Source organism: Neofelis nebulosa, chromosome 10, assembly GCF_028018385.1.
Source record: "Neofelis nebulosa isolate mNeoNeb1 chromosome 10, mNeoNeb1.pri, whole genome shotgun sequence".
Classification (NCBI taxonomy): domain Eukaryota; kingdom Metazoa; phylum Chordata; class Mammalia; order Carnivora; family Felidae; genus Neofelis; species Neofelis nebulosa.
In genome coordinates this window covers 109454393-109480626 of record NC_080791.1, presented here as the reverse complement: position 1 = coordinate 109480626, position 26234 = coordinate 109454393, and the positions used below count along the sequence as shown (strand labels likewise).

Sequence of the window (26234 nt, the reverse complement as noted above, 5' to 3'; positions counted from 1 at the left end):
CTTTTACTAAGGGGCTAATAAAACAAAGAGCCACACCAGAAATGCTTCCATATTCTGTTTCTTCTGTAAAACTATTGCTGAGGTCACTGTCCATCCTGCTGAATGATTCCTCTTATACAGAGACTGAACTGGTTCAGTCCCTAGAACGGAACACTTTGTGCTTGTTCAATACTCAGTCACAGTTCAATATTGGCCTAGGATTTGGGAGATTTGACTCCTTCACCTAGTGACGTGTTGTTGTTGTTATTATTATTATTACTATTAACAAACTATTTTGGAATAATTCAGATATGCAGAAAAGCTGCAAAGATAAAACAAAGAGTTCTCATATGCCCCTTGCCCAGCGTCTCCTGTTGTTAACATTGTACAAAACTGGTACATTACTAACAACTAAACTCTAGACCTAATTTAGATTTCACTAGTTGTCCCATTAATGGCCTTCTTCTATTCCAGAATCTAAGACATCATATTGCATTTTGCATCTACTGACGTTTAATTTCTAATTTTACTTTAACGGCCAAATATCTTTTATTTAAAAAAATGCCTTTCTTGGGGCGCTTGGGTGGCTCAGTCAGTTGGGCGGCCGACTTCGGCTCAGGTCATGATCTCGCGGTCCGTGAGTTCGAGCCCCACGTCGGGCTCTGTGCTGACAGCTCAGAGCCTGGAGCCTGTTTCGGATTCTGTGTCTCCCTCACTCTGACCCTCCCCTGTTCATGCTCTGTCTCTCTCTGTCTCCAAAATAAATAAACGTTAAAAAAAAAATTTTTTTTTAAATAATACATCATTGTTTTTTAAAAAGAAAAAGAAAAAAAAAATGCCTTTCTGGAAATAGGCCGGAGTATAAACACAGAGGTATTTGCTGAATTGAAAAGCTGGGCCTTCTACTGGTTGAAAAAGCCGGCAGGACCCAGCTCCAATGGAAGTCGCTGCACCATGAAGAGCGAGCCTTCAGTGGCTCTTAAACTTTGCTGAGTGTCAGACTCACCTAGCAGGCAGGTAAACATGCATATTCCTGGACCCTGCTCTCACAACTTCTGAATCAGGTCTGGGGTGGTGCCCAAGAATCTGCATTTGTAGCCTGCTCCTGGGTGATGCTGGTGATCCATGGACCACACCTAACGTCACACTGGCTTGGAGAACACGACACTTTATCTCAGTATGTCGTTTCATGTGATTCCTGCCAGGTGAGGCAGGGAATGTATCCCATTTAACACATGAGAAAAGTGGTGCCCAGCAAGGCAGAGTATGTTGCCCCAATCACACAGCTGGTTAATACTGACACCAGAACCCCCAAAGGTCCCGGCTCTAAGCATCTCGACATGGGAGAGCAGCCAGGGCCGCGCTGACCACTGTCCTTTACCTACTAAGCTCCAGGCCTCCTCCTGTCCCTCAATCCACGAAGCTCATTCCAATCCCCAAACTAGACGTTGTGCTTCCTGTTTCTTCTGCTCTCATGTCTTCTCACAGCCAAGGTTCCTCTTGCCACTCAAGTTCCAGCTTAAATACCATCTCCTCCAAGAAGCCTTCTTTGACCACCCAGGCGAAGGGGGCTCTGCATCCCTTTCCCCTCCAATCTCGCTTGCTATCACATCACCAAGTTTTACTGCCTGTACAGGTCTTTTCATGATTTGAAATGATCTCATTCACTAATTGTTCACATGTTTATTGTTTCCCTTCTCAGTAGTAAGCCTTCCCTTCATCTCAGTGCCTGGCACGTGGTAACACTTGGTATACAGACTTGTCGAATGACTGAATAAATAAATAAAAATAAATTAATAAATAAACGGATGATCAGAAGGCTACAAGGTGGTGCTGGAGAGCAAGTCTGGAGGGCAAGAGGCCCCTGGTTACCTGAAGTCTCCTGAGGAACCGCTCCAGGGCAGGCTTGCCCACAGACCGGATCTTGTTGCGGTCAAGGCGGACCCGGGCATCTGGCCGCCCGTCAGTGCCTGTGGTGGGAGTGACAGTGACGAGTCCCTCGCCAGCCTCCAGCAAGACCCTCAGGATCACAAACCGGGCCTGCATGTGGGCCTGCCAGAGCCAAGAAGAAAGGAATCATTTGCAGCCCTGATGGAAGACATATCAAGAGTTGGGCCTAACATACAGTATGTGCTCATTAACTGTCAATTAATTCTTACCATTGTATTCTCCCTCATTCCGTGGGCCTTTTTCTGCCTTAAATGCTTCCTCCCTTCTCTGCTCACAAGGGAAGACAGGCTTTCCTGGGAAATAGGAAGGCCATTCCCAGGCAGAACCGTGAGCCCTGTGCTCCCCTTTACCAACCCCTATGCCTTTCTCTGCTCCAAACCCCACCCTGATGACAGCAGATGTCTCCGGGGGTCCCCCGCAGTCCAGGTCACCAAGCACCTTCTCCTCCACATCTTGTTCGCATTCAACAGTGGGACCAAGTGAGCATCAGGATCCCCAGTTTACAGAGGACAAAACAGAGGCCCAGAGAGGTGAACTGACTTGCTCAGGATCACACAGCTGTTACAGAGAGCAAGGACTTACACCTAAGTTTCCTGACTCTAAAACGTGTGCTCTTTTGATGACATAAGATCGCCTCCTTAGAACATACTCGTATAACTTTCAAGAACGTCCCTACTGCTTACCTTATTTCCGAAACACATCTCATAACTGACCAGTCTAGCCTAAAGCTCTGGAGGCAGACCGCTTGGATTTGAATCCTGGCTCTGCTACTTACCAACAAGTTACTTAATCTCTTTGTGCCTCCATTGCCTTATGTCTACAATGAGAGTAATAACACACCTACCTCCTGGGGTTGACACTGGGAACAAATAAGTCAATTCAGGTAAAGTGCTTAGAAACGTGTGGGGCACAGAGTAAGTCCTACACAAGTCAACTATTAGCAGTCATAGTAAAATCACCTCATCTGATTTGCCATCAGAAGGGGGCAGGGGGATTATTACTCCCATTGCACAGACAGGGACACTGAGGCTCACAACAGTGTGACTTACGCTCCCCACCCTCCTCCCCACCCCCGACCATAGGCAGTAGAGTCTGGGATTAAACCCAGTTCATGTACCTTGTAGGTAGATATGGTTGTCCAATCCCTACACCTAGAATCCTGACCTTGGTCCTTACCTGTCTCCAGCTAGACACCTCAGGGGTGTAGAACTCCAGAGCGAGCAGTCCGGCCCGAACCATGTTGAGCCAGTTCACATAGATCACATCTTCCGCATCAGCCCCCTCAAAGCCAAAGATCCTGGTGGAGGGACAGGGTGGTGGCAGGGCCAGTCAGAGGCTGCCTGGGTTTTGACCCACCCCTCGGCCAGCACACCTTCCGTCTACACAGCAGGCCCACCCCCCCATGCCTGGTGCTCATACTCCAGCACTTGGGGGTTGAGGCAGAGGTAGAGGCCCACGCTTTCAGCCCGGCATTCTTCATAGCTAGAGGCGATGGTGCTGAACTTGCTGTCCCAGGTCTCCCCGCTCCGGTACCAGCTCTGAATCTGGGAGAGGAGGCCCAGGAAGCAGACTTAGGGGCAGCTGCTCCCCCAGCCACGCCCAGCCCAGCACCCTGGGGCTCCACCGAGGCCGCCCTCACCTGCTCCCCCGTCTCTGGGTTGATCACTGTTTCCTGGTCAAAGTTAAATGCTCCTTTTTCATCCTGCAGAAGGGTCATGACAGGAGGCAATGAGGGAAAGCTGCCTCTGCCCCAGCCCAGGACTTCAGCCCGGGGATTCAAAGGCCATCCGCACGCTGCTGCCTCCAAACCTGAGTCCTGTGACACTGGCTGCCCTCTCAGAACCCCCCGTCACTTGAAAACCCAGACCTAGGATCTCTGGACCCCAGATATGTATCAGTGGATGGGCCAGAAAGCTTGGCTGCTGCCCCCCTGTGCTTCCCAGCCCCTTGCCACGCTGGAAGAGCCCACAGCCTGTGATTCTCTGCCTCAAATAAGCTATCCACTCCGTGTGCCAAGTGTTTTTTATGCACCAGCCGTTTATTCCTCATAACTGCCCCCCCCGCCCCGGAGGGAGGTCCTATCACCCTCGTCCACAGAGGAGGAAACTGAGGCTCAGAGACTCTCAGCTCCAAAGTGGACTATCTCAACAGTAACACCTATTTTCAGAGGGCCTACTGTATCAGGCAAGCCCAAGGGCTTTGCTTTTATTCCTCACAATAGCCCATGTGGTAGGAGTCAGGGTCCCTGTTTTGCAGATGGGCCAAATGAGGCTCACTAAGGAGAACTGACTTATCCAAGGACATAGCGTGGCCACACTTATCCACATTTCCCTGTGACTTCAAAGGCTGGACAGGGCCCAATGCCAGGCTGCTGTCCTCACTAGCTGCTCTCTGGATCCTCCTGACCTCCAGCCCCTCCCCACTCAGTGAGGTGCCCCAACTCACAGGGCACAGGCCCAACCCAGAACCCCGCTCCCTCCAATGTCCTGGCCCCAGCCGCCTCTGGTCATCTCATTTGTGCAGTTCCATGCTAGCAGTCCAGGATGGGCTCTTCTCAGCCTGGCAGAAAGGCTGTCTGTCTTCTCCATACTCCCTGAGTGGTTGGCAAAGGGGCTCCAGCCATTCTGGCCGGCTGGCAGGAAGGGGCTGCCCTGGGAAGAAGTGACTCCCTGTAATACCTGGAGAGGTACAGGCTCCAGGGAACAGTAAGTAGAACAAAGACAGACCATGCTGCAGCCTCAGGACTGGGTGCATCCAGAGACTGCCCCTCGCAGCCTCCCTGTCCCTGGGGCTATCTGAGTCACACCCCCAGGGCAGGCTTCCCTGGCCTGAGCCTCGCAAGTCTTCCTGTTCAGACCTGTTCAGACCGCAGCTGGACTGTCCTGCAGGCCCTGCACCCTTGAGGCTCCTGGGACATCTTAGGGGAGGGAGAGATAGGAACTCCCCTCATTAAGGGGCCATTTTCCCCAGCTAACCCAGAACCCCTGAGCACAAAGACTGAAGCAGACTCATCCAGGGTGGAGTTGATCCCGGGGGAGGGGAGCTGCAGGCGCGTTCTCACCTGCACAAAGAGCTTGCCGCTGCCGTGTCCCAGCAGCTCGTGCAGTCCCACCTGCACATCAAAGGAGGGCCCCTTCCAGCGGATGTACAGGTCCTGCCAAGACAAGTAGAGACCCACGCTGTCTGCCGCCCCACCACAGCCGCAAAGCCACTAATGCCCCTGCTGCCAGGCAGAGGGCCCGCCGTCTACTTTATGCCAAGCTCTGCGCAGGGCACCGCATGGCCCACCTCACCCTTGCAACAACCCAGGAGGAAGGAATTGCCTCCACTGTTTGACAGGTGAGCAAACAGGCCAAGTCACAGGGCCACCAGGCTGGGAAGTGGTTGGCCCTGCTCTTTCCTCTCCCTGCCCAGGACCCCTCTGCCTTCCCGTGTCAGCTGAGGTCAGGCCAGGCCCAACCCAGACCCTCGGGCTGCCAGTGCCCACCTTGTCATCCTCCTCCAGGAAGGTAAGCTTCTCCCGCTGCGTAGCGTAGGCCACAGCCAGCACGTTCCCCAGTGACACGTTCTTAAAGCCTTCCGTCTGCCTTAGGTCGTCATCTGGAGAAGGCGGGGAGGGAACCGGAAGAGGGGCAAAAATCAAGGCCACAGACAAGGAGTCGAGACAAGGGGACCAGGCTGCGATGGAGAACTGATTAGGGCAGCATGTGGCCAGGGCGAGTGTGTGAGGGGGAGGGGTGACCCTGGAGGCTCAGGGGGGATACCGTGATGGCTTCAGGGGCCTGAGGAAGCTCACAGTTGGGGATGTTGATGCCAGCAGGGATGCCAGAGCCAGAGAAGGTGAGAACATCCAGGGAGGTGAAGTCGGGGCTGAGGAACTTGTCCTTCTCGAAGGCCGGGGGCCAGGGCAGCTCCTTCAGCAGCTGTTCTGCGCTTGCCACCAGACACTCAAACTTGGCACTCATGGCCTTGTTCACCATGGCCACAAAGCCTGCAGGGAAGGAGGGGGGCTGTGGGCTGGCAGGGCTTGGAAGGGATCCTATACCCCACTTCCAGCCATCACGCATGTATTGAATGCCTGCTGTGTGCAATACCCTTTGCCGGCCACTGGGGAGAACAGTGACCCAGGCCTGGCCCTGCCTTCGTGGAGGTCACTGGGGTGGGTGGGCTGTAAGGAGAAGGCTTCAGTGGGTAACACCTGAGATGGATCTTAAAGGAGATCGCGGGGAGCACATAGGGGGCGGTGGGTAAAGGATCGGATTCTCAGTGGAAGGGACTGCATGAACAAAAAAGATGCTCTTCTTTTTGGAGAAACTGAGCTGCCCTGCATGGCTAGAGCATCTGACTTACAAGGTGAGGCTGCTATGCAGGAGGGCTGGGGCTGATCCTTTTAGATTTAAAGAGGAGTTTTTAAGCTAGGAGTTCCCAGCTTAAAGCACAGTTTCTAAAGTTGTACTCCATAAAATGCTGTTTCTATAAAAGCCTTCATAAAGAAAGAGCTTCCCGGTTAAATAAGTTTGGATACCACTATATCACTAACTTTTTAGATTCCTAATGTACGTTTGCATATTAGAGGTACTGAAGAGTCCTGTAGGCAAGACCCCTTGCTGCTTAGCACTGAACCCTTCATGGTGTAATTCGTGTTAACCCTGCATGACCTATACTTTGGAAAGGACTGGCCTAGACTACTGCCTGGTCAGGCTCTTGCAAAGAATGGATTAACTTGGCCAAGGGTTAGACTGGACGAAGCCTCCCTGTCCGGAGCCACTCTGTCAGGTGGAATTGACACAGGCCAGGAAGCTGGGATGATTAAAATAACAAAGAGGGGCACCTGGGTGGCTCAGTCAGTGAGGCGTCTGACTTCAGCTTGGGTCATGATCTCATGGGTTCGTGGGTTCAAGCCCCGCATCGGGGTCTGTGCTGACAGCTCAGAGCCTGGAGCCTGCTTCGGATTCTGTGTCTCCTTCTCTCTCTGCTCCTCCCCAATCATGCTCTGTTTCTCTCTGTCTCTCAAAAATAAATAAAAGCTAAAAAAATTTTTTAAAAATATAATAAAATAGCAAAGAAGAAAAAGAAATCTCAGGGACTGGTTAAATAAATTAGGGGGCGGCTATATGATGGCACACCATGTAACTGTTAGATGTGTAGCACAATACTGAATGTCATGGGAAATTATAATATTATGCAGCTACTGAATAGAACATGGGGGGAGCCTGGCTGGCTCAGTTGGTAGAGCATGTGACTCTTGATCTTTGGGTCGTGAGTTCAAGATCCACGTTGGGTGTGGAGCCTACTTAAAAAAATAAATAAGTAAAAGTGAAAGGAATATTGGGGCACCTGAGTGGCTCAGTCAGTTGAGCGTCCGACTTTGGCTCAGGTCATGACATCACAGTTCGTGAGTCTGAGCCCTGAGTCAGGCTCTGTGCTGCCAGCTTGGAGCCTGGAGCCTGCTTCGGATTCTGTGTCTGTCTCTCTCTCTCTCTCTCTCTCTCTGCCCCTCCCCTGCTTGCACTCTGTCTGTCTTTCTCTCTCTCAAAAAGAAATAAACATTAAAAAAATTTTTTTAATAATAAAAAATAAAAATAAAAAAGATAAAAAGAACATGGTAGGTCGATACATACTGATTTGAAAAGATATCCAAAACATTCAGTAAAAAAAAGCAAGTGGCAGAACAATATATACAGCATGACCTCATTTACCTGGACAAATTAAAAGTTGCATGTGTGTGTGTGTGTGTGTGTGTGTGTGTGTGTGTGTGTGTGTGCGTGTGTGTGCGTGCTTAAACAAAGCTCTGGAAAGACCTTTAGTGAACCGTGAACAGTGGTGACCTCCGGAGAGGAGTGTCACAGGGGAGAAATTTCACATTGTATCCTACATACTTAGGTATTGTTCCAATTACTTACAACAAACACGGATTTTTAAATCCCCCCCCACACACACATTTTGAAACATTTACAGCTCTATATAAAAATGAAAATCACAATGTACATTCCCAATTTTAACCTTGAGGTGGGTGCAATCACAGATGATTTTTTTTCCTCTACTTTCAAAATTTGTGACCACGAACATGGACTAGTTTTCTAATAATCACAATGAACTGGGGTAAAAAGGGGAGCCTCTGAGATCAAGGCTGCTTAGGAGATTCTGGGGTCTTGACCCTGAGAGAGGCCTGGAGAATCAGGACCCAGGCACAGAAGCTGCAGGTGCACACCCCTGTCCTCCCCTCTGGTACCTGTATCACCTGCCCCCTCGGCCTGCATCTATGAGCTCAGATCTAAGCTGCCCCCAGGGGCTGTTGCGGCTTTCCTCTCTCCTCCCACGCTAATCTCTCTGGCTTCTAGCAGCTGGATGCTTCAGACTCTATCTCCAGGCGCTGGGGAGGATAAGGCTTGGCACAGAAGTCTAAATCCTCAGGCTGGATGGCTGGGGATATAGGCATAGACATGGAGGCTAAGGCAGCTTCCCACCTGCCCTGGGATGACAGCAGCCAAGTCAAGTTCACAATCGTGATGTTAATTATGCTCCCACTCACCCAGCACCTTTCATGTGCCTGGCATTGCGTTGACAGCCTACATGGAATACCTCACTTCCCACGACACCTGAAAGGGAGTGAGGGATGCTCATCTCTGGGTTTACACAGCTGGGGAGGTCACACAGCCGGTGAGTGGCAAAGCTGGGCTCTGGACCAGACAGCAAAGGCAGAACAGCAAAGTGGCTCAGAGCCGAGGTTCCAGGCTTAGCCACTCACCAAACTCTGTCACCACCTCTGTACAGTGAGGATAGCAATTCTCATGGGACGATGATGTCCAAAGGAGCTAATACAGTTAAGGGCTACGTGGTAAATCATCAACACTGGTTCTGATTATTGTTGTTATTACTGCCAAGGGGGAGGGGAGAACTCTCAGGGGACATGGGATAAGGGTTTGTAAGCTGACCCCCTTCTCCCAGAAGTTACCTTCAAACTCTCCACGGGAACCAAAGGGGTCTCGGTAGCTCTCGATGAACCCGATGTAACTGGGGGAGAAAAGGGCAGAGATAGAAAAGGGGCAGGCAGGAGGGGGGCAGCCGGGGTGAAGGCTCGTGCCTCACCTCTCTACGATGGGGCCTTTGTCCTGTATCCAGAAGCGGGAGCCCCTCTTGTGGGCCTCGATGGAGCCCTGGGTGAAACTCTCTATGTACTGAGCCAGCATCTGTTCCTGCTGGCTGTTGGCTGCATATGCCTGGGGGGGAGCAATGGTCGGTCAGTCTCAGGCCACCCACTTGTCCTGACTTGTCTCTGATGCCCAGAGGGATCTGGAGCTTGCACGCCTCAGCCCCCAGCCAGCCCTACCTTGGCTTTCTCCAGGTGCTCCACCACCTTCTGGAGGATAGGTGCATAGTCCCCCCGCGTCACCTGAAAATGGTTCCCACGGAATTCATAGCTCTTCAGCCTGGACGTCATTTCGGAAGGCAGAGCAGACTCTGAGGGAAGAAGGATTGCTAGTGTAAAACACCCCAGCAGGCTTCGCACCGCGACACTCTCTTATTCTAAGATCTTCGACAACTCCCCACTGCCTACGGAAACTAGTATAAACTTTCATTTTCAAATATACATATATTACCTAATATGAAATGTTCTTTTTCTCTTTTTAGAGAGAGAGAGAGTGCATGAGCGCGGGAGAGGAGCAGAAGGTGGGGGAAGAAAGACAGAGAGAGAGAGAGAGAGAGAGAGAGAGAATGAATCCTAAGCAGACTTCACACTCAGCGAGGAGCCCGACACAGGACTTGATCCCACAACCCTACGATCATGACCTGAGCCGAAATCCAGAATCAAACACTCAACCAACTGAGCCACCCAGGCACCCCCATAATATGAAATGTTCTTGGGGCGCCTGGGTGGTTCAGTCCGTTGAGCGTCCAACTTCAGCTCAGGTCATGATCTCACGGTCTCTGAGTTCAAGCCCCGCATCGGGCTCTGTGCTGACAGCTCGGAGCCTGGAGCCTGCTTCGGATTCTGTGTCTCCGTCTCTCTCTGCCCCTCCCCTGCTCACGCTCTGTCTCTCCCTCTCAAAAATAAATAAACGTTAAAAAAAGTTTTTTGAAACGTTCTAAGTATTGCACACATGTTAACTCATTTAAGCCTCACGTCAGCTCTAGGGGGAGTGATCTCCATTTTACAGATGGGGAAACAAAGGCACCGAGAGGTAAAGTAAGTTTCCGAAGGTCACCCGGGCAGCAAATGGCAGAGCAGGATTCAAACCTAGGGTGGCAAACTGTATTTAAAAAGACAGCTATCCCCTAAATGTAATCACAGCGGATCTTACAAGGAGACAAGAGGGTGAACAGGAAGCAGGAGACGTGATGAGAGAAGGAGGCTGGAGAGAGGGGAGGAAGGGGACATGAGTCAACGATAGCAGGCAGCCTCTAGAAGGTTGGCATTCTAGGAAGGAAGCTGAAAGAGTATTTCCCCTGGAGGCTCCAGTTCCTTCTGGAACTTGTTTTTGACTTTGGACCTCCAAACAGTGGCCAAATAAATGTGTGTTGTTTTATGCCACCAAATTTGTGATTTGTTGTGTTTTGCTTGTTGTTCCTGAGCAGTACGATGTACTTCTAGATTATGTTTAAGAAAAAAAGATAACCATGGTGTTTCCCATGACCCAATGTGACATTTCCCATGTCCCAAATATGACATCCCCCATTAGGATGCGGGGGCTCTTTTCCGTCCTCTTGACGCTGGGCAGACTTGCGACTATAGCAAAAGTGATGCTGAGACCAGGTCATAGATGGTGACGCAGCTCCTGCCCGGCTCTCTGGGAACCCTAGCCACCGTGAATGACGCAAAGAAACCGCATGGGGTGCTTTGGCCCCTGCTGAGGTCCCGGCCGGCAGCTAGCATCTTCTACCAGATAGATGTGTGAGTGACAGCCTGCGGGTGATTCCAAACCCCTGGCTATTGATGACCCCCCAGCCTCTGAGTTTTCGCAGCTGAGGCCTCGGACATCGTCACCAGGGACCAGCTGTTCCTACCGTGCCGCAGCCAAATTACTGACCCAGAGACTCTGTGAGCATGAAAAGGTGGGTTTCCATCACTAAATTTGGGGGGGGGGGGGGGCGGGGGCATCTGTACAGAGCAATAGATAACACAACAGGTACACCCAGGCAGCCTGGCTCCGAGCGGTGTTCTCAGGCACCGTCCTGTACACAGTAGAGTATATGTAAGTACAGGTCCAGCTTCTCCTCCCCCGAACCCAATATCCCTTTCCTTAGTCAAATCAAACTACTCGCCAATCCTTAAACTCCCCTTCCACCGTGCTCTGGGGCTCACGCTGTTCCCTCCACCAGCAGCGTGGGTCTCCAGGCATCTTCACCTCTTCACACAACCAATATCTGAGTCTCTGCCACGTGCTGGCCAGTGGGGAGACACTGGTGAACGAAACCTACAATTCCTCCCCTTGAGGAGCCTGTAGTCAACAGCAACTGCAAGAAACCTGGGGAATTACTGGGTGTTGCTGGTGGGAAAAGAGAAGGAAAGTCATCGAAAGGCAGGGAAAGGTCCTGGAGGTGGTGTTCAAGCACAGTCTTAAGGATGGGTAGGTATTCATCACATGAGCGGAGGGAGGGAAGCATTTGAGGTGGGAAAGGGATCCGACTGTGCCAAGTCCTGGACAGCGTACATGAGAACAAGGGGTTTTCAGAGGACTGGAAGCTGCTGAGTGTGGCTGGGGCACAGAGTCTAAGTGGGAGGCTTGCAGGAATATGAGGCTGGGGGCTGGGAGGAGGCAAGTGAGTGGAAAAGGGAGGGCCAGGTTGCAAAGGCCCTCACAGGGGCCTGGATATTTCTGTCCATACTGAATACATTTCCCTCTCACCTGGGAACAGACCCCAACTTTCCTCTGAGAATCCTCCACCAGGACCACCTCCAGTTCAGGTGAGTGGGAGGGGCTGACCTCATCACCTGGCTCTGAGGTAGGCTTGGGATCAGGGTCTAGACAATGAGGTATCCGTCCCTGACCACAGGGATTGGTTCACAGATAAATATGGTATGCAGGACAGGGAAACTGGAGCCACTCCCAGACCTTATGAAGAAACTTCTGGGAGAAGAGGGCTCTCTTTCTGCTGGACTGGCCAGGCTGGTCCACTATCAGGCCCCGTGTGGGAGGAACATGCCATGGATGAAGTCAGAGAGCTGAGCCAAGACACGGAGAGAGAAATTTCTCAGGATACTGTCTGAGCAGTCCTACTCCAGGCTTCTTAATTACTCAAGCCTGTTAAGTACTTGGGTTCTGGTTCAGGCAAATTTGAAATAGATTCTTCATTTGCAAAGAGTTCTGAATGACAGGGGTGCCTGGGTGGCTCAGTTGGTTAAGTGTCCGACTCTTGGTTTCAGCTCAGGTCATGATCTCTTGGTTTGTGAGATCAAGCCCCACGTAGGACTCTGCACTGACAGTGTGGAACGTGCTTGGGATTCTCTCTCTCTCTCTCTCTCTCTCTCAAAATAAACAAACATTAAAAAAAAAAAAAAAAGAGTTTTGAATGACACAGCCCTTAGGGGTGGTTTTGGGCTTTACCCTGAGGGTACCTGATAGTTAGGAAGCAGACTTTAGTACGTTAGCCATCTCAAACTTTCTAGATTCCCCCCCAGCCTCCAAGACATATATGGTCTTCACTGATGTATAGTCTGGATTTCTCTTCTAGGCTGTCAAGGGGCATATGGCCCAGCCTCTCTTCCCATTATTTACGTGGGTTGTTATTTTTTGTGATGGGGATCATGCCCAACACGGCTCCCGTTAGAGGCTTGCAGCAGTAACATCTGCCAAGTGGAACGGAAGCCCTTTCCCTGTCGTCATGTTTCCCCCCATTTCTTTACTGTCACAGCCAGCACTGGGGCAAGCATTCCCTCACAGGTACCCCTGTACACAGAGCACGGCACCCGGTGAGTCTGCAATCAACATGCGCCGTGACTATCATGACCGTTCTTCCCTGCAGCTCCCGCATAACCCACCAGCCCCTGTCCTCAGTCCAGCCCCCTCTGCCCTGGTCCAGGAGCACTGAGGCAGGAGTAGAAGGGGTGTGTGAAGCAGCTCACCCGTGCCAAGCACAGAAGCCAGCCGCACCTCATAGCGGGGCTTCCCATCCTGGTCGACATCCTTGAAGAGCCGCGTGTTGTAGGCACTGAGGTTCTGGAAAAGACCAGGGCACGGGTCTGGGGAAGGCTAAAGTCCAGAGGGGGCTGCAAGGTGGGAGTAGGGAAAGAGCCACACCAGGGAGAGAAGATACAGAAGCAAAGCAGGCCGGGGCCGCTGGGGGAAGCTGCCCAAGGCAGCTGGACGGGGGTGGGGGGAGCAGGTGGGCAGGCGGGCCAGGCTCTCCAGTTCTGCTCTACACGCTGAGCACTAACGTTTACTAAGTGCTGACCCGACTGTGCCCAGCACTGCATGCCCTCAGCTAACCCAGGGCTCTGCAAGGCAGCAGACGTGAAACTGGTCACACAGCTTCTGGGAGGTTCATGTGGGCTTCATGTGGAAGCCAGGGCCCAACGGGAAGCGGCTCTGATGCTCTGTGTCGTCCTGCCTTGAGGCTGTCATTAAGGCCTTCAGTCTGGGGCGGGCGGGGGCAGCTCTGTCACAGCCACGCGTGGGAATGTCGTCTTCACTGGGGCCAGGCCGACTCTTGGACAAGGATTCCCAAGTCTTGTCCGCCTCAAACACCCAAGATGCCAGTGTCTCTGGTCCCAAGCTGAGACCCAGAGTGGGTGCTGGCGATGAGGGGGTCCCGTCAAACCACTGTCCTGAGTCCCCAGTCCTCAAACCTGTGAGTCCAGAAAGTCTTGGGCCAGTTTGGCATCTTCCATGGTGCAATCCCCGGAGAAATAGGTGGTGATTCCCTGTTGAGGAAGGGGATGGACAGAAAGAAGGAATTGCTGAGGTGGGGAGACTCCCTTCCCGGCACACTTCCCCCCACAGCCCCAGGTTTCCTGTACCTCCTCCCAGCAGCCTCCACCCCGCCCCCTCCATCTCTTTCCTGGGGGAAAAACTGTAACACAAATAACAAAGAGAGGTCCATCTCTAGCTTTCCTGCAGCTCCGCTCCAGTCTTTCACAGGCTGGCCCCTCACACAGGCTTGTCACATCCCTCACACCACACAGCTGCTGCGTGGCCTCCAGGGGCGGGAAGCCTAGGCTCCCTCCTCTCCCTTCTTCCCTTCCTCAGCTCCCTCTCACTCTTGGCTCCTCTCCTTCCCTTCTGCACACACCACCCCAGACTTCAGAACTGGAAGGGCTTTCAGAAAGCTCTCCATCCAGGGGCGCCTGGTGGCTCAGTCAGTTAAGCAGCCGACTTCGGGTCAGGTCATGATCTCACAGCTTGTGAGTTCGATCCCTGTGTCGGGCTCTGTGCTGACAGCTCAGAGCCTGGAGCCTGCTTCAGATTCTGTGTCTCCCTCTCTCTCCATACCTGCCCTGCTCATGCTCTGTCTCTCTCTCTCAAAAATACACAATAAGCATTTAAAAAAATTTTTTTAAGTATTAAAAAAAGGAAAGAAAGCATTCCATCCAGCTTGCTTCCTAGTTTACAAATGACCAAACTGAAGCCCACAGTCGTGTGAGCAGCTCGGCCTTAAGACTGTGAGGCAAAGCCCACTGCCTATCAGGTACCCTTCCCTCCATGCCAGGTAGCTTCAAAGCATTCCTCTCTCCTGTATGGTTGGGGGGCCTCACCTCCTTCCCCAGCCCGAGGTGTCGAAGCCGCGGCTCCAGAGAGAACATGAGCTCCCCGCAGGTCTGCCAGAGGCTCCTGACTTCTGCCGGGTTCTGCTGAGCAGCCTTACTTCCCAGGATCACACGTTCCAGCTTCTCCTGCAGGAGAGGAGAGGCCATTGGCTCGGCCACACCACCCAAGGCTGTCTTCTGGACCCTCCACACCCACCCCGCAGCCCTTCTCCCACAGCCTAAGACCTTCCGGCTCAAAGTGCGGTCGATGGACCAGTGGTGTTGGTGTTGCTGGAGAAATGTGGATGCTCAGGCCCCGCTGCAGACCTGTTCAGCCAGAAGCTGCGTTTCAACAAGACGGCCACGCGATTTATGTATGCAGTTAGAGCTCAGAGCCCTGGTGTAAGAACTGCATCTGCCGGATGTGCTTGGTCTCCACAGTGCCAGTGAGGGACGCCCGTGCCCAGGCCTCTCTACCATCCCCAGCGATGACCAGGCCCGAATTTTACAAGCACTTCACAGTTCACAGAACATTTCCACATCCTTCCCCCGTGTGACGCTCAGGTCAGCACGGTCAGGAAGAAACACTGCTTTCCCCTTATATGTGAGGAGGCTACAATGCCCAGCAAGGCTGGCTGGCTTACCCAGAGTCATGCAGCATGGCAGGGACATGGTCAAGGCTCCGCTTAGGCTCCCCCTACCATCCCACTGGCCCCCAATTCCTCACCTTCCCCAGCCTTCCCTCAACTCACCTTGGGCAGGTTGGGAACAAACTTGGTGTCGCCAAAGGACTTGTAGTTGCCCATGTTGGAGTAGATACCTGCAGCATAGACCAGGAACGCCTAGGGGAAGGTGGGCATCAGAGACCTGGAAACACAGCCTCCCCCACCCCAGGGAGGTTCCCTCCTGAGATGTCAACACCCAGAGGAACAAGTATAGGTGAGGCTGGGAAATCTGGGGGCAGGATCCAGATCCCAGCAGGACCCAGTCTGGCCGCAAAATACTTTCACAGACCAATTTTCACACACCCATTGTCCAGCCAAACCAGTCTTTTCGGCAGCCCCCAAACACATCCACCTTTGTTCCCACTCTGCCCAGCACCTTCTCAGCTACCTGCAGCCATCTCACCTGACCTCAAAAGCCCAGTTTAAACACTGGCTCCTTCCGGGAAGCCTGGGTGGCTCAGTCAGTTGAGCGTCTGACTTCAGCTCAGGTCATGATCTCATGATTCGTGGTTTTGAGCCCCACATCAGGCTCTGTGCTGACAGCTCAGAGCCTGGAGCCTGCTTCGGATTCTGTGTCTACCTCTCTCTCTGTCCTTCCCCACTAACGCTCTGTCTCTCCCTAATATGAACAAAAAAATTAATAAAAAAACAAACAAAAACACACTGCCTCCCTCTGCAGAAAGCCTGTCCTCTGCCTCCAACCTGCCAGAAAGCTGTCATTGGAAACATCGAATGTTACAGCTGGAGAGGCCTTGATCATCTGCCCTATGGCTTTCACAGGCCCAAAACTTAGGTCTCCCTTCCTCTGGCAACAAGACCTCAGTCTTCCTCTTGAGAAGGGAGGGACTCTCCCTTACCCTAACTCTGGGAGTAGGCATAGGCTCAGGCTAGACCGTAAAAGCCCTACCCGGGCAATTTTCAAGTGGTAAAGAGCCTCTGTTTTTATACTAGGGATCAAGTCTGGAGTCCCTGGAGCTCCACTACTGGAGGAAAGAAAGCAAAGCTGAGAGATGAAGACTGCATCACAATGGCATCACTGGGCCCCTGAATGTAGCCATGCCTGAAGCCTGCCCTAGCCCCGGACTTTTCAGTTGCGTGAACCAATAACTCTCTCTTTTTTTTTTTTTTTTTATTATTTATTTACTTAATTTTAAAAAATTGGAATGCGTCATGAATTTGTGTGTCATCCTTGTGCAGGGGCCATGCTAATCTTCTCTGCATCGTCCCAATTTTAGTATATGTGCTGCTGCAGTGAATACACTATCTCTTTTTTAAAATATCTTATTTTTCATGCTCTGTCTCTCTCTGTCCCAAAAATAAATAAAAAACGTTGAAAAAAAAAAATTAAAAAGAAAAAAGGGGCGCCTGGGTGGCGCAGTCGGTTAAGCGTCCGACTTCAGCCAGGTCACGATCTCGCGGTCCGTGAGTTCGAGCCCCGCGTCAGGCTCTGGGCCGATGGCTCGGAGCCTGGAGCCTGTTTCCGGTTCTGTGTCTCCCTCTCTCTCTGCCCCTCCCCCGTTCATGCTCTGTCTCTCTCTGTCCCAAAAATAAATAAAAAACGTTGAAAAAAAAAATTAAAAAAAATAAAATATCTTATTTTTTAGAGCATTTTAGGTTCACGGCAAAACTGAGCAGAAAGTATACAGATTCCCTATGTACCCTCTGCCCCCACACATGAACAGCCTTCCCTGTTATCAACGTCTTCCACTAGAGTGGTATATTTGTTACAACTGGTGAACCTACATGGACACATCATCACCCAAAGACCAGTCTACATTAGGATTCACTCTTGGCCTTGTGCACTCTATGGGTTTAGACAAATATTTGACATATATCTACCATTATGTAGATTACTCTGTACTATAGAATAGTTTCAGTGCCCTAAATATCCCTCCCCTCACTGCCTGGCAACCACTGATTTTTACTCTCTCCGTGTCCAGAATATCATATTGTTGAAATCAAATGCATGTAGGCTTTTCAGATTGGCTTTTTTAAGTTTGTTTGTTTGTTTATTTATTTATTTAGAGAGCAAGCAGAGGAGGGGCAGAGGGAGAGGGAGAGGGAGAATCCCAAGCAGGCTCTATGCTGTCAGCACAGAGCCCGACATGGGGCTTGAACCCATGAACCCTGAGACCATAACCTGAGCCGAAGCTGGGTGCTTAATTGACTGAGATACCCAGGCGCCCCTCTTATTGTTGAGTTTTAAGAGTTCTTTATATATTCTGGCTAACGGTCCTTTATCCTATATCCTATATCTCAGTCCTATATCTCTTGCCACTGTTTTTTCCCAGTCTGTGGCGTGACTTTTCATTTTCTTGACAGTGTCTTTGACAAAGCAGAAATTTTTAATTATATTGAAGCTCCACTTGTCAATTATTTCTTTACAGGTAATACTTGACATGGTACCTAAAAAGTCATTTCCCTACCCAAGGTCATCTAGATTTTCTGTTCTCTTCTGGGAGTTTTTTAGTTTTGCATTTAAGTTTGTGACCCACTTTGCATTAATTTTTGTTAAAGATGTAAGGTCCACATCTCGTCTACATTCTTTTTCTTTTCGTCTATATATATATTTTTTAAGGCTTATTTATTTTGAGAGAGAAAGCGCTTGTGCATACATGCACACAGGGGAGGGGCACAGAGAGAGGGACAGAGAATACCAAGCAGGTTCTGTGCCATCAGCACAGAGCTTGACATGGGGCTAAAACCCACAAACCATGAGATCATGATCCGGGCTGAAACCAAGAGCTGGTGGCTTAACCGACTGAGCCACCCAGGTGCCCCCCTTTTATTTTGCATGTAGATGTTTCAGAACTATTTGCTGAAAATTTCAGACTATTTTTACCCCATTGTGTTGCCTTTGCTCCTTTGTCAAAGATCAGTTGACTATAATTATCGGGGTCCATTTCTTGGCTCTTTATTCTATTCTGTTGATCTATTTGTCCTTTTGCCAACACCACACTGTCTCGATTACTGTAGCTTTATAGTAAGTCTTGAAGTTGAGTGGTACTGGTCCTCTAACTTTGTTCTTTTTCACTACTGTGTTGGCTATTCTGGGTCTTTACCCTCTTTCCTCAGTATTGTGTTGAAAATAAAATAACTTGCTGGGATTTTTATTTGGGTTGCACTGAATCTATAAAGTCAGGAAGAACTGACATCTTTTTATTTTTATGTTTATTTATTTTGGGAAAGAGACAGAGGGAGCACATGAGTTGGGGAGGGGCAGAGAAAGAGGGAGAGAGAAAATCCCAAGCCGGCTCTGCTCTGTCAGTGCAGAGCCTGACTCAGGGCTCGATCTCACGAACCATGAGATCACGACCTGAGCTGAAATCAAGAGTTGGACGCTTAACTGACTGAGCCACCCAGGTGCATCAACTGGTGTCTTGACAATGAATCTTCCTGTTCATGAACATGGAACATCTCTCCATTTATTTAGTTCTTTGATATCTTTCATCAGGTTTGTAGTTTTCCACCTATAGGCCTTGTACATTGTTGTATTTTTAACTTATGTATTTCACTTTCTTGTGTGCTTCTGTAAATAGTATTATGTTTTTAAGGTCAAATTTTGTTCATTGCTGCTGTATTGAAAGCAATAGACTTTTGTATATTAACTTTATATCCTGCAACCTTGCTTTAATTGCTTATGAGTTCTAGGAGGGTTTTTTTGTCAATTATTTTGGATTATGTAGATGATCATGTTTTCTGTGAACAAAGACAGTTTTGTGTCTTCCGTCTCAATCTGCATACTTTTTATTTCCTGTTCTTGCCTTATTGCATTAGCTAGGACTTCTGGAACAATGTTGAAAAGCAGTGGTGAGGGGACTTCCATGCCTTGTTCCTGATCTTAGTGAGAAAACTCGAGTTTTTCACCCTTAAATATGATGTTAGCTGTAGGGTTTTTGTAGATAGGCTTTAACTTTATCAAGATGAGGAGGCTCTTCTCTATTCCTAGTTTACTTAGTTTTTATGATGAATCGTGCCAGATTTTGTCAAATGTTTTTTCTGCATCCATTGATACGATTGTGTGGTTTTCTTCTTCAGCTTGTTGATGTGATGCATTATTTACTTTCAAATACTGAGCCAGATTTGCACTCCCAGGATAAATCCTACTTGGTCATGGTATATACTTTTTTATACATTGTTGGATTTGATTTGCTAATATTTTGTTGAGGATTTTTGCATCTATGTAAATGAGAGATATTGGTCTGTAGTTTTCTTTTAATGTCTTTGTCTGGTTTGGGTATTAGGATAATGTTGGCTTCATAGAATTAATTAGGAAGGATTCCCTGTCTCTCTCTCTTTTGAAAGAGATTATAGGGAACTGGTATAATGTTATCCCTAAATGTTTGGTATAATTCACCAGTGAACCCATGTCAACCTGGTATTTTCTGTTTGGAAAGGTTATTAATTATTGATTGAATTTCTCTAATGTCCATGGGATCTATAGTGATGTCCCATCTTTCATTTCTGATATTAATAGTTTTTGACTTCTCTCTTTTTCCCTTAGACTTTTTACTAGAGACTTTTTACTCATTATGGTCTGAATGTTGGTGTCTCCCATCTAATTCATACGTTGAACTCTAACCCCCAAAGTGATGGGATTAGAATATGGGGCCTTTGGGAGGCAGTTAGGTCATGAAGGCAAGAGCCCTCACCATTGGGATTAGTGCCCTTATAAGAGACACCAGAAAGCTAGTTCACCCATTCCATGATAGGACACAGTGGGAAGTCAGTATTGTGCAAACTTGAAGAGGGTTTTCACCAGAACTTGACTGTGCTGGTGCCCTGAATTTGGACATTCAGCCGCCAGAACTCTGAGAAATAAACTTGTTTATAAGCCACTCAGTGGTATTTTGTTATAGCAGTCCAAATAGACTAAAATATGTTTTGCTGATCTTTTCAAAGAACTACCTTGTGGTTTCATTAATTCTCTCTACTAATTTCCTGTTTTCAATTTTATTGATTTCTGCTCTAAAGTCAGACACTTAACCGACTAAGCCATCCAGGAGCCCCCTATTTACTTCTAATAAAGTTTTAAAAATTTTATTTGAGAGAGCACACAAGCCGGGAAGAGGAGCAGAAGGAGAGAGAGAACCTCTCCACACTGAGTGTGGAGCCTGACACAGGGCTCGATCTCACAACCCTGGGATCAAGACTTGAGCCAAAAGCAAGAATTGGACTCTCAGCTGACTGAGAGGGCACCCAGGTGCCCCTAGATCTGTCTATTTCTTTTTTTTTTTTTTTTTCAACATTTTTTTTATTTTTTATTTATTTTTGGGACAGAGAGAGACAGAGCATGAACGGGGGAGGGGCAGAGAGAGAGGGAGACACAGAATCGGAAACAGGCTCCAGGCTCCGAGCCATCAGCCCAGAGCCCGACGCGGGGCTCGAACTCACGGACCGCGAGATCGTGACCTGGCTGAAGTCGGACGCTTAACCGACTGCGCCACCCAGGCGCCCCAAGATCTGTCTATTTCTGATGCAAGAGTATTAAAGTCTCCAACTATAGTACTGGATTCATCTAATTCAGTTTTTGTCTCAAGTATTTTGATGCTCTGTTAGACACATACACATTAAAGACCATTGTCGTCTTGGGGCGCCTGGGTGGCGCCGTCGGTTAAGCGTCCGACTTCAGCCAGGTCACGATCTCGCGGTCCGTGAGTTCGAGCCCCGCGTCGGGCTCCGGGCTGACGGCTGGGAGCCTGGAGCCTGCTTCTGATTCTGTGTCTCCCTCTCTCTCTGCCCCTCCCCCGTTCATGCTCTGTCTCTCTCTGTCCCAAAAATAAATAAAAAACGTTGAAAAAAAAAATTAAAAAAAAAAAAAAGACCATTGTCGTCTTGTAGAAATGACTCTTTTATCATTATGCAATGCCCTCTTTATCCCTGGTAACTCTTCAGACTCTGAAGTTCACAACATTAATATTGCTACTACCACTTTCTTTTGATTAATGTTGGTATGGTATATCTTTCTCCATCCATTTACTTTTAATTTATATGTATCTTTAGATTTAAGTGTGTTCTTGTAGACAACATATATTTGGGCCTTGTTTTTTGATCCATTCTGACAATCTCTGTCTTTTAATTGGTACAATTAGACCATTGGCATTCGAAGTGATTATTGATACGGTCGGACTAATATCTACCGTATTTGTTACTGTTTTCGATATGTTGTCCTTGTTTATTCCTATTTTTGTCTTCCATTATTTTTCTGCCTTTTTAGTAGTAACTGAGACTTTTCACACGAGTCTATTTTCTCTCTTTTCTTAGCTCATTAGTTATACCTTTTCACTTTTTAGTGACTGCCCGAGATTTTGCAATATACATTTCTAACTAACCCAAGTCCACTTTCATAGAACACTATACTGCTTCATGGATAGTGAGTACCCTATGATAACAAAATAATTTTAATTCCTGTCTCCTTTCCCATGTATCCTTGCTGTCCTTTATTGTACCTACATACAAGGATACAGAAATATATGTATGTATAAATATGCATAAGAATAAGATAAACATAAGCACATATAATTGAATACACTGTTGCTATCATTATTTTGAACAAATGGCTATCTCTTAGATCAATTAAGAATCAACAAAAATAGAGGCAGCTATCAGTCAGAAGAGCATGTAACTCTTGATCTCGGAACTGTGAGTTCAAGCCCTATGTTGGGTGTAGAGAATATTTAAAATAAATATTTTTTTAAAAATTTTAAGTGTTTTATTTTACCTTCACTTACTCCTTTCATGCACTTGCTTTCTTAATGCAGATTTGAGTTTTGGACCTGTATCTCTTTTCTTTTCCCTGAAGAACTTTTAACATCTCTTGCAAAGCAGGTCTACTGGCAATACATTACCTCAATTTGTGTTTGAGAAAGTCTGTTTTTCCTTCACTTTTTTTTTTGAAGTTTATTTATTTATTTTGAGAAAAAGAGAGAGAGAGAGAGAGAGGCACAAGAGGAGGAGGAGCAGAAAGACAAGGAGAGAGAGAATCCCAAGCATGTTCTGTGCTGTCGGCACACGGAACCCGACGTGGGGCCCGATCTCACGAACTACGAGATCATGCCCTGGGCCAAAATCAAGAGTCGGATATTCAACCGACTGAGCCACCCAGGCGCCCCTTCTTTCATTACTGAAGGATAATTTCACAAGGTACAGAATCCTAGGTTGGTGGCTTTTTCTCTCCACACTTCAAATAATCCAATCCACTTTCTTCTTGGCCGTGTGGTTTCTGAGAAATTGGATGCAATTCTTATCTTTGCTCCTCTCAAGCTAAGATCTACTTTCCCTCCAGCTTCTTCCAGGACCTTTTCTTTGATTTTCTGTACTTTGAAAATATGCCTAAGTGTAGTTTTTTTTATGACATTTAATATTCTGCTTAGTGTTCACTGAGCTTTGTGGATCTGTGGTTTAGTATCTGACATTAATGTGAGGAAATTCTTGGTCATAATTGTTTCAGATATTTCTTCTGTTTCTTTCTTCCTCTTCTGGTATTCCCGTTACGTATACGGTTCCTATAGTTGCTCTACGGTTCTCAGATACTCTGTGCTGCTTTCTTCAGTCTTTTTTTTTCTCTTTGCTTGTCAGTTTTGAAGGTTTCTATTGGGATATACTCAAGCTCAGCGAGTCCTTCCTCAGCTGTGTCAAGTCTACTAATAAGGCCAGCGAAGACATTCTTCATTTCTGTGTTTTTAAACTTCTAGCACTTTTGGTTCTTTCTTAGGATTTCCATCTCTCTGCCCATCTGTTTTTGCATGTGGTCTACTTTATCCATTAGGGCCCTTAGCCCTAATCATAGGGCTATTAATCATAGCTGTTTCAATTCCTTATCAGTCCACCATACCTGCTATATCTGAATCTGGTTCTGATGCTTTCTCTGTCTCTCCACACTGCGTTCTTTGCTTTTTTATTATGTTGTTATTTTTTTCTTGATAGCCAGACATGATGTACTGCATAAAAAGAACTGCCGTAAATAGGCCTTTCATAATGTGATAGCCAGGTGTGGGAGTCCCAGAAGTATTCTACAGTCCCATGATTAGGTCTCATTAGTCTGTTAGTGAGCCTTTACCTCTGGACTGTGAACTCCTCTCATGGGCTTCTCGGTCCTGTGTCCCCACCCACCCTTAGGTGGGACAGGATGACTTAGAACTGTCTGGAGTGGGATATTTTCCTCTGCCCAGGTCAGTTAGGCTCTGATAAAACCCTAGAAGGTTAGGTTCTGGTGAAATAGTTTCTCCTGAGAGCAAACTGTTAAGAACAGAACGTTCTGGCATTTTTCAAAAGCAGTTCCCTTTCCCTTACCCCTGTCAGAAGCACAAGGGGCTTTTTCTCTGAAACTCATTGTGAGGCCCCAGTCAAGATCCTGAAGGTAAAACTCCCAAATGTGTGGGGGCCTCTCCTGTGACTGGGTTCCCCTGGAGTTTTTAACTCTCAGAGCTGTCCACACTGGAGCCTCCAGCAATTTTTCAGTTACAGTTTAGGTTTTCCTACCCCAGTGCCGGTTGTGGGGAAGGCTTCTGCTCATGAATATCTGCTGTTAAGTTGTGATTCTCTGTACCCACCTGTCTGTCTCTCCAATTTGGGAGCGGCAGCCCTGTGGCCTCATTTCTTTTAAGGACGTAAGAAAAGCTGTAGATTTTCTGGTTTGTCCTGCCTTTTACTTGTCAGGACAGATCGGTGACTTTTAAGTTGCTTACATGCTGGACTGGAAACTGGAAGTCATGAATTTCGTTTTCACCGAAGCCAATTTGAGGTGGGTTTCTGCTCTTTGCAAACAAAAATATCCCACTGGAAACAGTAGCACTCGCAGCAATTTTCTATCTCCAAGCACTTGTCTCGCTGTTAACTCTTTTCGTGACTAAATCAAGGCCTAGAGATGGAATGCTGATTACTAAAAGTTAAAACAAGGTAGAAGAAACAGCCTGGGCCTCAGCTCAGAGAGAAGCAATCCAATCCCTTTATTTTACATATAGAAAAACAGGCCACATTCTCATACATTCTGGGTGAAACCTTGGTAGAAGATGATTTAACAACATCAATCAATTATAAACGTACAGAGCCTTTGACCCAGCAATGCGACTTCTAGAAATAGATCCTACTCACACATGGCATGATCTCATTTATGTAAAGGACAAAATGAGGAACTGATACACATGTGCATGTACACATGTAGGTATGCAATACACAGACAGAAGAATTAAAAGGCTGCACACCGCACCATCCAATGAGTGACCTTTGTATTTTGTGTCCTTCTGCATTGCAACAATGCACTACAAATGTATTCACATATTTGGCCAACAGACCCACGAACAAACAAAAACCAGAGGACAGGCAGGAACGCGCAACATGGTGGAGGAAGATCTGGTCCAGAACTCAGACCTCCCGATTCCTACCCTGGACTCATTCCTCTACTGCCTCTGAATCTCCACAGCTGTTGCCTTTACTCACAGCCCCTGTTAAATCACAGCAGCCACTATTTACCTTGGAGTCAGGTCACTGCAGCCCTAGGAGGTACAGACTACCCTCATGCATGTTTTACAGATAAGACTGAGACTCTAGGAGAGGAGGTTCCTGTATATGCAACCTTTGGTCTAATCTAAAGAGAAAGACCTTTGTACCCCTGCTTGTGGTCCCTCATACCCAGAAGCCCCTCAGGAAATGCAGGATGACCTAAAAGAACTGACCTGATACTCCTCCTCGGTAAGGCCCTCAGCCAGGGCATGCTGGCGCAGCTGGTCTGGGTCCTGGGCACGGAAGAGGCGGCTGAGCAGGGCATAGATGTAGGGGGCCTCAGGGGAGGTCTGCAGCAGCACAGCCAGGCCTCCGTACCAGGCGGCCCGTGACAGATGGTGGGCATACAGGCGCTCTGTGGGTGACAGCAGGCGGAAGGCCTCGCGGCAGTCCAGGCTAGACACACCGATGTCATTGGGCAGGATGTACTGGGCGTCCGCCATGGGCCCTGCTGAGAACCATCACCATCATCACAGCCATCATTTACCACACACCTAGCTCTGCACTCTCATGGTCCCATTTGATCCTCCCCCAAACCCATTCACCAGATACGTTAACTGAGGCTCAGATGTTAGGTGACTCACCCAAGGATATTACAAAATACATTGGTGGGTCACATTTGGCCTGGGGCCCCTAAACCTTAAAGAATGAATTCGACTACCAGTATTACAGATGGGGAAACTGAGGCCCAGAGAGGCTAGGAGCTTTGCCTAATAACACAAGTAATACCACAAGGGAGAGATCAGAAGCAGAGACCTGCATCTCTAGACTCCCAGCGGGGGTGGAGGAGGGGGCACTCAGCCTCCCCTCCTCCTTCTCTGACTTCCTCACCTCCTCTTCAGAATTCTCCTGAATTGTGAATTCAGAATTCTTCAATTCCACCCACCACTGTGTTCAAAAGGACAGAGTTCCATGCTATCAGCCAGAAGACCCAGGTTCCAAGCTTGGTTCAGCTCTAGACTTCTAAAATCAAGTCAGTTTTCACTTTTCCGTGCCTCCGTTTTCACCTCTGTAAAATGGGGGTGATAATAACGCCAACCTCACCAGGACAGTGTGCAATCTGTCTCATTCTCATCCTTCTAACTGCCTTTTCCTTGGCCCTCCATCCTCCTACCCTCTCCCCCGGGCTCGGCCAGGGGAGCCACAGAGCCGCATAAGTTCGGAGCTGGAAGAAAACTCATTTTACAGACAGAGAGACTGAGGCTTAGAGAGGCCACGAAACTTACCGAATTCTCACAGCCCCGTTGGGACCCGGGACCTCCCAACCCAGGGTATTTTCCACACCGCCCACACCCCCCCCCCCCCCCCCCGCTTTAACCGGGAATGAGTGTCCAGCCTCCCCCACCACTCCGGATGCTCCGCCCCAATAGCACTAACCCCACCCCCCGCCCCCG

At 48.6% G+C, this 26234-nt stretch overlaps 1 protein-coding gene and 1 non-coding gene across 8 annotated transcripts in view; both read right to left on the bottom strand.

Annotated features, from left to right (window-relative positions):
• DPP3 (dipeptidyl peptidase 3) overlaps window positions 1–26234 on the bottom strand; it is a 38742-nt gene that overhangs the window by 9100 nt on the left and 3408 nt on the right. The window contains exons 1-16 of one of the 7 annotated variants that reach the window (XM_058689746.1): window positions 26159–26188; window positions 25014–25291; window positions 15367–15456; window positions 14624–14761; window positions 13718–13792; window positions 12995–13088; window positions 9260–9390; window positions 9019–9149; window positions 8885–8943; window positions 5726–5920; window positions 5417–5529; window positions 4991–5083; window positions 3569–3631; window positions 3349–3473; window positions 3106–3226; window positions 1852–2031 (exon numbers count right to left, since the gene is read on the bottom strand). In XM_058689746.1, coding sequence (XP_058545729.1) covers window positions 1852–2031; window positions 3106–3226; window positions 3349–3473; window positions 3569–3631; window positions 4991–5083; window positions 5417–5529; window positions 5726–5920; window positions 8885–8943; window positions 9019–9149; window positions 9260–9390; window positions 12995–13088; window positions 13718–13792; window positions 14624–14761; window positions 15367–15456; window positions 25014–25283 — 1878 coding nt within the window. In that variant the 5' untranslated portion in view covers window positions 25284–25291; window positions 26159–26188. The other 6 variants (XM_058689749.1, XM_058689745.1, XM_058689748.1 and 3 more) reach the window with 6 other exon arrangements.
• Window positions 16492–16598, bottom strand: LOC131489024 (U6 spliceosomal RNA). The gene has a single exon (XR_009250384.1). It is a non-coding gene; the product is annotated as a U6 spliceosomal RNA (small nuclear RNA).